The 10,975-nt window shown below is 43.7% G+C and overlaps 1 protein-coding gene across 2 annotated transcripts in view; it reads right to left on the reverse strand.

The window, feature by feature from the left end:
* Positions 1-244: 244 nt before the first annotated feature.
* Maml3 (mastermind like transcriptional coactivator 3) overlaps positions 245-10,975 on the reverse strand; it is a 453,662-nt gene continuing 442,931 nt past the window's right edge. Inside the window, exons 4-5 of one of the 2 annotated variants that reach the window (XM_029568492.1) lie at positions 6,490-6,571; positions 245-3,258 (exon numbers count right to left, since the gene is read on the reverse strand). In XM_029568492.1, the coding sequence (XP_029424352.1) occupies positions 2,258-3,258; positions 6,490-6,571 (1,083 nt within the window). In that variant the 3' untranslated portion in view covers positions 245-2,257. Of the gene's footprint in view, positions 3,259-6,489; positions 6,575-10,975 lie in introns of both variants that reach the window. The other variant, XM_008843430.3, reaches the window with a different exon arrangement.

Raw genomic sequence — 10,975 nt, forward strand, 5'->3', positions numbered from 1 at the left:
AAACTTATGTACAAATAACTTTTTAGACATTACATATACATCAGCACCGTAGTAAAAACAAAACAAAACAATCTTAGTAAAATCTACCTCTCTATTAGTTGGTCCCAGTACTGAGCACTTGGAGGAAGCTCTTAAAAGACAACAGAGCCCCTCCCCATCAGCCACCTCCAGTTTCTCATCATTGCTTATATATTTCCTGTACCTGGCAAGGAAAGGTGGTAATTGTGTAGTCTATATCTTCTCACTTTACTTTTTTTTTTTTTTTTTTTTTGGTTTTCACATGTTTCCACACCGTTTCCCTGGTGGCAATACCTCCCCATTCTGGGAGTTTACAGTCACCTGCCACCACCTCTTCGGAGAGGCATGCAGCCCATCAACCTGGTACCTCTGACTTTACTTCCTGTCCTTGCTGAGCAGGTCTCAAACCCTTGGCATATGGAGAAAAAGTCAAGGGCAATACTTCCCCTCCATAACCCTTTGCCCTGCTTTCTGCTGGAATGCACTTTCTCTGGACTTGCTTCTCTGGATACAGCCACTGTAGCCCCAACACTGATCTCCCGTGCTGAATGTGAGTGTGCAGAAGGAAGCCATTGTATGTATATTCAGGAGGAAAGAAGACACTATGAACAAGTGCCACATGACCTCCGGTGTGTGTGTGTGTGTGTGTGCACGTGTTTGAGGCAGGGTCTCACTGTGTAGCCTTGTCTAGCCTGGAACTTGCTATGTGCACCAGGCTGTCCTCGAACTCACAGAGATCTGCCTGTCTCTGCCTCCTGGATGCTGGAATTAAGAGTGTGTGCTACCTTGCTTGGCTCTATGTCCTCCAAGATGAGACTCTGGGAGGAAAGGCAAAGACCAAGAGGCAAAGCTTGTGACAGTAGAGGCTGCTGATTCCTTCTGACAGACTTCAGGTAGGACAGGTGCTGAGTGAGTTACAAAGAAAACCACTGTGCAGAACTTTCGAAGTAGTCTACCTTAGGAAGGTACCACATCTTCCTCCTTTCAGTATCCAAATTTGTAGGGTGGAGCTATTGACCTTTCTGCTTTTCTATCTCTAGGAGTTTATAGTCATCTTTCTGATGATGGGGATGATGTGCAAGGCTGATTTTGGAGTCATCCCTGGCATTGTCTGGAAGAACTGGGGTTCTCTAGGCCATTTCCTGGTAGTATCAGAAGTATGGGCATGGTTCTTATAAAACTGCACCTAAACATCAGTGCAGCTCATTCTGTTCCAAGAAGAGAAAGGAGACTCCAGTGTTGCCTTTGTGTGTCAGTGACTGTCTAAACTCTTCTTGCATTCATTTTGACCCTGCCCCAAAGCTTTACTTTCTGGATAGTCCATAAAGAGAAGAAAGGCAGGCTAGGGTGGAGGCCAGGAGTAATAAAGGCAGTGATATGGGGAGGAAGGTGGCCTCGTTGGCAGACACAGAATCCTTCTATCCTATGGCCATAAGCAGATGAAAACCAGCTAGATGTGTCAAATCAGATGGGGACTTCAGGAGGCAACCTGAAGTGATGGCCACTGTGGCTGCTGGCAGAAGATGTCCCCAAGGACTACTGGCTGGGATCTTCTCAAGCATAGTCGGCTGTCTTGGTGAGGGGGCTGGCAGCAATGCCTTGCCATTCCTGAGGGTCATTGTAGGGTGGGAGACAGACAGGCCTGAAGGATCCTTGCTTGTCTCTCTGGGACCAGCTCAGACCAGCTCACTCTTCTTTGTGCCTGTCTCCAAATCCAGGAACGTGGACGCTTAATCTCTTTCCACCCAGAGTTCAGAGCATCTCTGACTTGTGCACATGGCCTGTGTGCCTCTCATCCTCTGACAGGCTCTCCCTGGCTGAGGCTCCATCTCTTGTCTCCAAAGCCGAGGTCTCCGGACCTGAGGCAGGAGTGCCCAAGGGAACCTCATCTTGGGCCACAGTCCCTTTGGGCTGGAACAGCTCTCGCTGGACCAGGCGATCCCAGGGGTGCTGAGCAGAGAACTCCGGCTGCTTCGACTTTCCCACCTGCCCTCTATGTCCCTTCTCTGCAAGCAGGGATCTGCATGGCATCTCCTCTTGATTACTGTGTGGAAATCAGATGGAATGAGGCCCCATGGGGCTGGGAATTGACACCTGGATCTTCCACTGTCAGCCAGCTGTAGTTTTCTCAGTTTACATGGGTCAAAAAAACAAAAAAACAAGATGGGTCGGCATCCTGTTTCTTTTTTCACTTGGGAAGCTTTCACCACTACTGTTGTAGCTCTTGGGCCCCTCTTAACTAGGGGTTACCAAACAGTTCGTCAAGCTCTTGCATCCACTCATCCCCTGGGCCACCTTTGATGATGGAGTCCACAAGATCTGCACTATCCGGGAGGCCAGGGAAGGAAGCCCCAGTACCCTCACTACTATAATTGTATGACATGTCCTGAGGGGGGTTCCTCTCATAGGTCTGGCCCTGGCTGCTTGCAGCAAAGCTGCTACCTGCTATCTGCTGCTGTGCTGGGGGCTGGCTGAATGCCGGCATGCCAGGGATGCCCTGGCTTAAGCCAGACATGACCAGTGGTCTCACCTGGCTGGTACCTTGCTGCCCCGGGAGTGGTGGCATCATCTGCCGGCCCATAGCAGCTGGATTGAGGGGTCTTACTGCACCAGTGTTAGTGTCCATGACTGACTGGCTCAGCCCCTGTGGGAAGTGTTGCTTGGTCAGTCTTGGCTGGCCAGCTTGAAGTGGGTAGCTGGCACCGTTGTTGAATGGTCCTAATTCTCCACTAGTCCTACCAGGCATTCCCTGTAAGCTCCTCTGTTGCCAGCTCTGTGCTCCTTGCTGGACTGTTCCCATGATGTTCTGAAGCCGTGGAGGGCCTTGGGGCCTAGGCAAGGCCTGGCCCACTGGTCCTTTCAGCTGCTGATGCTGCTGAGTAAGGGCTGAGTTCACCAGCATGCTCTGACCAAAGCCACTCACCATTCCTACCCCTTGACCAGAGGCAGGCTGCCTGGGTCCCTGGGCCTGGTTGTGTGGGATGTTCATGCCACTTTGGTTTGGGTGCTGCAACATTTGGGTCATTCCTGTGCTCATGTTGTACATTCCTGGCTGGCTGGTAGGAGGGGTGCTATAGGGGGCCAGTCCCATCTCTGACTGGGCTGCTGCTGTGGTCATTGCCCCTGGGTTCTGGGAGGGTCCCATTCCCATCATGCTAGCATTCTGTGCCATCAGCCTTGACGTTCGCATATTCTGGAGGGCTGCCTGGTTTCTCACGGCTGCTATGTCTTGGGGTGAACCTATAGGGAAAGAAAGGACTCCATCATTCTTCACCATATAAGTATGTGGTAAGATGTTGCTGGAATTTTCCTTGGGAATGATGAAATTCATGTATATGAAAGGATATACTTATTTTTATTTTATTAAAAAATTATTTCACGACACGGGTGCACTCACATACATGCAGGCAATACACTCACACACAGAAAATAAAAATAATAAAATATTTAAAAAATTATTTTATGATATGAGTGTTTTGCCTGCATATTATGTAGAAGCACCATGTGCATGCAGTGACTGTAGAAGCCAGAAGAGGGTGTCAGATCCCCTGGAACTGGAGTTATGGATGGTTGTTAGCTACCATGTGGGTGCTGGGAACTCAACCTGGGTTCTCTGCAAGAGCAGTCAGTGCTCTTAACTGCTGAACCATCTCTCCAGCCCCACAATCATTATTTTTAATAAATATAAATATGTTAATTGTGAAAATTTTGGAAAGTATTGAAGAGTACAGAGACAAAGTCACTTACTTGACTCCCATAACCCAGGGATGATCCCCATCAACTCTTATTTATATTTAAATAGACCACAAAAATATTGAGATCACAAATAAATCTGGCAGTCTAGTTGATAATGGAAGCTTCCCCCCACCCCCTTCTTTGATCTCTATGAAGGGGCTGTTGATTTATGGGCATCAAGTATGTCTCCATATTTTCTTCCTTTCTTTAAGAAATAAAATTATGGGAATTTTGATTATGACTTAAGTTTTTGTGGATTGGGACCACATTGGAAAATGGAATGTTTACTCTGAGGAGACCTGAAAAGAAATGGAGTACGTGTCTAGAAGTTTTCTATTTTTTGTTTTAAGCTTAATCTTGACCAAGACATTTTATTTTTGAAGGATATCAAAAGTTTTTGGTTAAATACTGGATGGTAACTTGCAATCTTGTTACAACATTTTGTTACCTTCACCACTGATTTCATGGCCAGTTGGATCAACTACAGTAAAATGAACTGAGTTGTTTACAGAAAATTTTAAGAGAAAAATATGGCTGACTCAGAATGATTAGAGAGAATCAGATCACATACTCAGATTGCTAGCTGCTGATCACAGGTGAAAGACTGTCATAATTTGGGCATTTTGTTGTATATTTATAATGGATATGTTGAAAATCTGGATACTGTGTGGACTGCGTTTATGAATAAGAAATAGGTTCTTTTCTTTAGCAGGCAGAAATGTTGCAGTACCCTTTAACAGTCAAGCATTCATTGAAGTCAATTGCTATTTAAAAATTTTTTTTTATTATTTTTATTTTATGTGTATATGTGTATTGCCTGCATGTAGGTAAATGTACCTGTGTCATACAATGTCGTGCAATGCCTGGGGAAGACAGAAGAAGGCTGTTGGATCCCTTGAACTGGAGTTACGGACAGTTGTTAGCTGCCATGTGGGTGCTGGGATTTGAACCTGGGTCTTCTGCAAGAACAACCAGTGTTCTTAACTGCTGAGCCATCTCTCCAGCCCCTCAACTGTTATTTTGATTTAGTATAAATACACTAGCTAGATGCATAGTTTATTTTCTAAGAAACCATTTAAAAATCAGTGATCAGGGACTGGAGAGATGGTTCAGTGCTTTAGAGCACTTGCTGATTTTTCAAAAGACTTGGGTTCGGTTCCCAGCACCCAAATGGCAGCTTACAGATATCTGTAACTACAGTTTCAGGGGATCTGACATTCTCTTCTGGCCTCTACAGGCACCAGGCATACATGAGGTGCACATACATACATGCAGGCAAATATCCATACACATAAGATTAAAAAACAAACAAACAAATGTTTAAAAATCAGCACTCAAGCTGGATGAGGTGGTACATGCTTTAATCTCAGCACTCAGGAGGCAGAGACAGGTGGATCTCTGTGAGTTCAATGCTAGCCAAGTCTATATAGGGAGCTCTGGGCCAGCTGGGGCTATAGGGAGACTCTGTTTCAAAAAGACTTAAAAAAAATCAGCATTCAACACAATATTTTAAACCCAAGTGAATTAATCTAGTATTATGCCTTCAGTAATTTTAAAGGAAAAATTTGCAGTGCATTCAAAGAATTGAATTTTCTTTACCTGATTACTATATATGTTAAACAGATTACCTTTTTTGGGTCTAAAACAGACATTATTATAAGACTCTGTAATCATATTAGTTTTCTTGTCTACTGGGGAACATCACAATGTCAAAGAAAATCTTCCATATTCAAATAGCAAGCTTCAGTCCTCAGTGCCAGATAAAAAGGACAAAACTACAAATAGAGATGATAATATGCATTTTTCCACTACAAGGGTTTATATTTTATTTTCATTCTCAAGAAAGGAAGTCACTCCTGGAGGCACAGAATTCAGTGAGTGAAGGGTGGTCATTCAAAGTACTTTAAAATATATAGAATGGACAGTACAGTATAGATTCCTGTTTTCCTTGGAGAATATTTATTAGCTATCAATGTGGTATTTTCTCAGATGCATAATATCATACTACTTAAGTTTCCAATAAAATCCATGAAAATACTTAATAGTAAAAACTATTATCATATCTCAAAGCAAGCAGCTCAGAGACTCTAAGATATCATGCTGGCTGTTTTACTTTTGTGGAGCTAAATTTCTAGGTTGATTACCTGTGGTTTGAGATTTCAGAAAAGTTCAAGGAGCAGAAGTTTTAAATTGGACCCAAAGCATTCAGAATTACTTATATAGATACCTATCTGTGACTTAGAGAACAGAGGATTACTAAATTTCAGTGGGTCCCTTTATTCCAAAAAATTATAAATGAGCTATGAACCTACAAAACTCAAAGGACACTGTACTGGCTTTTACCAGATTTCTTTTTTGATTAGTTCATAATTTAATTCCTAGAAGCTTGTTTGAAATACAAATCCTCAGGTCTCTGGTCAGATCTACTGGACCAGAAACTCTGGGAATGCAGTCCCACTGTCAGTTAAGACATAGGTAGGGCTGTGATTCAGATGTGGGCTCAAGTCCACATCAGATGTGATGCGAGAACTAAGGTGAAAGGGAGGGACCTGCAACAAGAGCTATTGTGTCACAACTCCCCTCTTCTTCCTTACTGCAGGCAAATGAGAAACCTAATTGTTCAAAGAACATTGATTGGCTCTGAGGGCACAGAACACCTGTACACAGCTTGATTTCTTTTGTCCTTTCTTGTGTCCCTGGGAGGTAGGACCAGAAGGAGGTACACAGTGGCCTTACCTTGAAACTGATTGACCTGCTGCACTGGGTATGGAGTCCGCTGTTGCTGGAGGTGTTGCCTGGGCAGGTGTGCCTGTTGCAACTGCTGGAATGACAAAAGACAGAGTGGCCACCAGTGAGACAGGGAGCCCGCACAATTAAGTAGCAGGAAAGGCAGGTTCTTTTCTTTGTTGTTGTTTGCTTGTTTTCAAATCTAAACTTTGTATGGACACAACAAGCATAGCGGCAAGGACTGCACAAAGAATACAGGTGGGTGGATTTTCACAAAGTAGGCCCACCCAGGGAACCAGTCCTACCCTCAGATCCAGATATGGAACACTACCAGGAGCCTCTTCAGCCCCTTCTGGTGTCACCCTCCCTTTATCTGGAGCACCATTATCTAACTTTGGACCACACAGATCATTTATGTTTACTTTTGTACTTTATTGAAAGGGATTCTTGCAACACTTCTGTTTTTTTTTTTTTTTTTTTCTTTCTGAGAAAAGGGCCCCCTGTAGCCTCAGCCTTCCTGGAACTCACTATGTAGACCAAGCTGGCCTTGAACCCACAGAGATCCACCTGCCTCTGCCTCCCGAGTGCTGGGATTAAAGGTGTGTGCCACCATGCAACGCTTCTTTTATGTCTGGCTTCCTACGTTTCCCTAGATACAATTCACTCATGCTGAAGTGTAAGCTCGTTTGTTCGTGCTCACCATTGATTAGTGCTCTACAGTATGGACATACCGTAATTTACCCACTCTACTAAGGACAGTCATTTAGATGTTCTAGTGTGGGGTTGTTACCAATACCACTGTTAGACTTGCCTTTTGCTGAATACTACCTGCATCTTTGATGTGTGACTTGCTGGTTTGTGCATCAAGGGAGATAATTTTGACTTGGACTTCCCAGTATCAGCCTGCCTACTTTCCTTAGCACTATGGGGACCTGGCTCAAAGGGACAAGCAGCTACTTTTTAATGATGTAAAAAGATGCTGTGGGTATAGGAAGATAGGATCCTCAGGGGCTATAAAAAAAGGCTAATCTTATTCCCATGAAGCCACATTGCTGTGAAATACACGTCTGTAAGTAAAATACTCAGCATTTGCTGCTCTGAGACAACCACAATAGATTCCACCCATTTGAAGAGTCAACACCTGTGCTTTAGTCTTCTTCATTGCCTCGTGGGGATTGTGCACCAAGAGCATTGCTACCAACCTGCTGGGCAGGCTGCTATGATCATTACCATGCTGTATTTGTGAAAGAAAGAGACACAGGGCCAGGGAAAAGAGCAGAGAAAGAGGCTTGAGTTCTCCTCTGTCCTCAAGTAGCTACGTGACCTTTGGATGCCACTTAACCCCTTCAGGCTGCTGAATATTCATTAAGTACCTTTCATCTTAATGGCCAAGAAGAACCTACTACCAGATCCCTGCTCTTCAGAGTGTTCATTATAAAAACAATACCCACTGACCACCTCTTACCATATATGTGTGCTTCTATTTTTTCTTGCCTGTTTGTTCCTGGGCAGGTCTATAATTTTCTGTTTTTCTTTCTTTTCCTCTAAAAGGCCAGCCAGCATTGTGGCACCCAAGGGAAAAATAAAAAATGAAAATGAAAACAACCTCTGCCCTGTTGACCCCAGTCTGTGTGTCTACCACAGGATTCTAAACAAAATTATTGATAGTAATCAGTTCATAGATCATTAGCCTGTAGAACAAAACCATGCGAATATTTCAGGAAATAATGTAAAGATATTGTTGAGAGGAAGTTGAGAATCTGAAAGTTTTTCCAGAGCTCAGTTGGTAAAGTGCTTGCCTTACAAGTGTGAAGACCTGAGGTTGGTCCCTCAGTCCAGATAAAAGGAAAAAGTTGGGCTTGGGGTAATACGAGTTCTGGGAAGACAGGGATAGATGGATGGGCTCTCACTGGTCCACCTACTTGGAAAGCCGAGAGAGAGAGAGAGAGAGAGAGAGAGAGAGAGAGAGAGAGAGATAGATGTAGATGTGCTCACGGATCCCCCTACGTGGAAAGCGGAGAGAGAGAGAGAGAGAGAGAGAGAGAGAGAGAGAGAGAGAGAGAGAGAGAGAGAGATCCTGTTTTTATAAAAGGAGACCAGAAGAATAACACTTGTGGTTGATCTCTGGCCATGCACACACATACGCACTCTCGCACAGACATCCACACACATATGCACTCTCACACAAACACACACCCACATACATACCCATGGACACACGAAGTTTCTCCTTACCAAATTTCCTATATAGAATAAAAATTTAAGTGCCTCACAAGGGGGAATACTTCTATGGTGGGCTAGGGCACGGCCTGGAGCTAGGGGTCTCTCTCTACTCTAAGTTCTTCCAGCTTCATGGTTTCAAATCATATAAGCTCTCCCACTCAGTCATCCCATTTGTAAAATGATAGGACTTCATGATCTTGAATGTTTCTTTGAAACCCTAAATTGCAAGTTTTAGCCAGTCATTTGAATGGAAGACAGGTTAACATACTCCATGCTCATTGAAAGTAAGGCATTAACCTCAATTCACCTGCCTGGTGAACTGAGCATCAGTTAGGCAAGATCATGCAAATCCTTCTGCTTTCCCTCTCATGGCCTTTCAGGAAATGCAAATGTTTCAAATGTACTGCTTCCAAAATTGAAAATGCTAAGGAACTATCAATGCTGCAGAGACTGAGGAAATCAGAAAGTCACCATGGTGTTGATGGGACAATCAACATTTATTCTTAGGGCTAGGGTATGTAGCTCAGTGGTACAGCACTTGCCTAAGATGTGTGAGGCCCTGCCTGGGTTCCATCTCCAGCATCACAAACAATAGCAAACAAAGAAAGCTCAAACTGGAGAGTTGAGAGCAAAGCACTGCTGCCCTGCACTGTTCAGCAGTGTACAGGGCAATGGCAGGTGAGAGGCTACATTGACATGGATGGCACATGGGATCTTAGCTCTTCTACTACCCCTAATATATTTCTGGGTCTCATGACCCATCCCCACCTACATTTGTGCAGATCATACAAAGTCCAAAGGATTTTGCATACATTATCTCATGTGCTTTTTAAGACAAGAAAATGATTTAAACCTAACCTGCTGGATGAATAGAGATTGGTTAAAAAATTATCTATTGCTCTGCTTCCCTGGGCCTGCACAACACGCAGGCCTCTCTCCTGGGAGCACTCTAGGTCTGGCCCCACCCTCACCTGCCTCTACTTCCCTGGGCCTGCACCACCCACCCACCTCTTTCCTGGATGCTGGGGCTGACCCTTCCTCTTCCTGATCCTTTGCATCCAGACCAACCCAGCTCCTCAGTACAGTCCCCAGGAGCCCTTGGGGCCGCCTCCCTCCCCCATCTTCCTTTGCATCTCTGGGTGGCACGGCTGCTAGCTGCCCTAGACCAGCATCTTTCCTGGGCCCAGCTCCCAGGCCAGTCCAACCACCAAATTCCTTAGGCCAAAATCTTTCCTGGAGGGACCCAGACCTTAGGAGAAAGGCTGAGAGCATCTGATCCTCATTTGACTTGGGACTCTGTAGGAACTCCTGAAGACAAAAGCAATCTGGCCACTCCAATATAAAATCAAAAGAGAGAACCAGAAGCTTAGAGGAACCAGTTTTTCATGCCCCAAAAGTAAACTACAAGACACATAAAGTTTACAAAAAGAAGCAGACCTAAACTTGAACGCTTGAGTCTCACACAAGAATCAGAAACTACAAAAGAAATTCACATGTCAAAATCACAGAGAAAAAATAATAACATGAAAAACAAAAATAACATATCCCCACCAAATACCAATAGTTCTCTAGAGGAGTACAATGAGAATACCCTAGATATAATGCAGGACACGAAACTCAAAAGAACAATTATAAACATGATAAAAGAATTCAGTGAATCCTTTTAAAGAACACACAAAAAAGAAATCAAAGAACTGAAGGAAGATAGGGATAAATTTCTGAATGAATTCAGAAAAGAGTTAGAAATACTGAAGAATACTCAGGCTGAAATGAAGAAGGAAGTGAAACATGCAGTAAACCAGTTAGAAACGACAGGAGAAAGCCTCACCAATAGGATGAATGAAACAGAAAAAAGAGTATCAAGACTGGAAGATAAAGTGGGTGAACTAGATTAGGAAAAAAGATTAGGAAAAATTTAAGAAATCACAAGAATGGAATATGCAGGAATTGTGTGACACTAAAAAAAGGCCAAACTTATGAATCATAGACATACAGGAAGGAGAAGAATCCCAAGATAATGGATGGACCAGATCTTCAACAGAATCATGGAAGAAAATTTTCCAAAATTAAAGACAGACATGCCCATACAAATACAAGAAGCATATAGAACACCAAACAGACAGGACCAGAAAAGAAACCCTCCATGGTAAATCATAGTAAAAACACTAAATGTACAAAACAAAGAGACAATACTGAAAGCTGCAAAAGAGAAACAACAAGTCACATATAAAGGAAAACCCATTAGGATTACAGCTGACTTTTCAGTGCAAAC

The sequence above is a fragment of the Nannospalax galili genome, unplaced genomic scaffold (genome assembly GCF_000622305.1).
Source record: "Nannospalax galili isolate Female #2095 unplaced genomic scaffold, S.galili_v1.0 scaffold359, whole genome shotgun sequence".
In the NCBI taxonomy this organism is placed as follows: Eukaryota; Metazoa; Chordata; class Mammalia; order Rodentia; family Spalacidae; genus Nannospalax; species Nannospalax galili.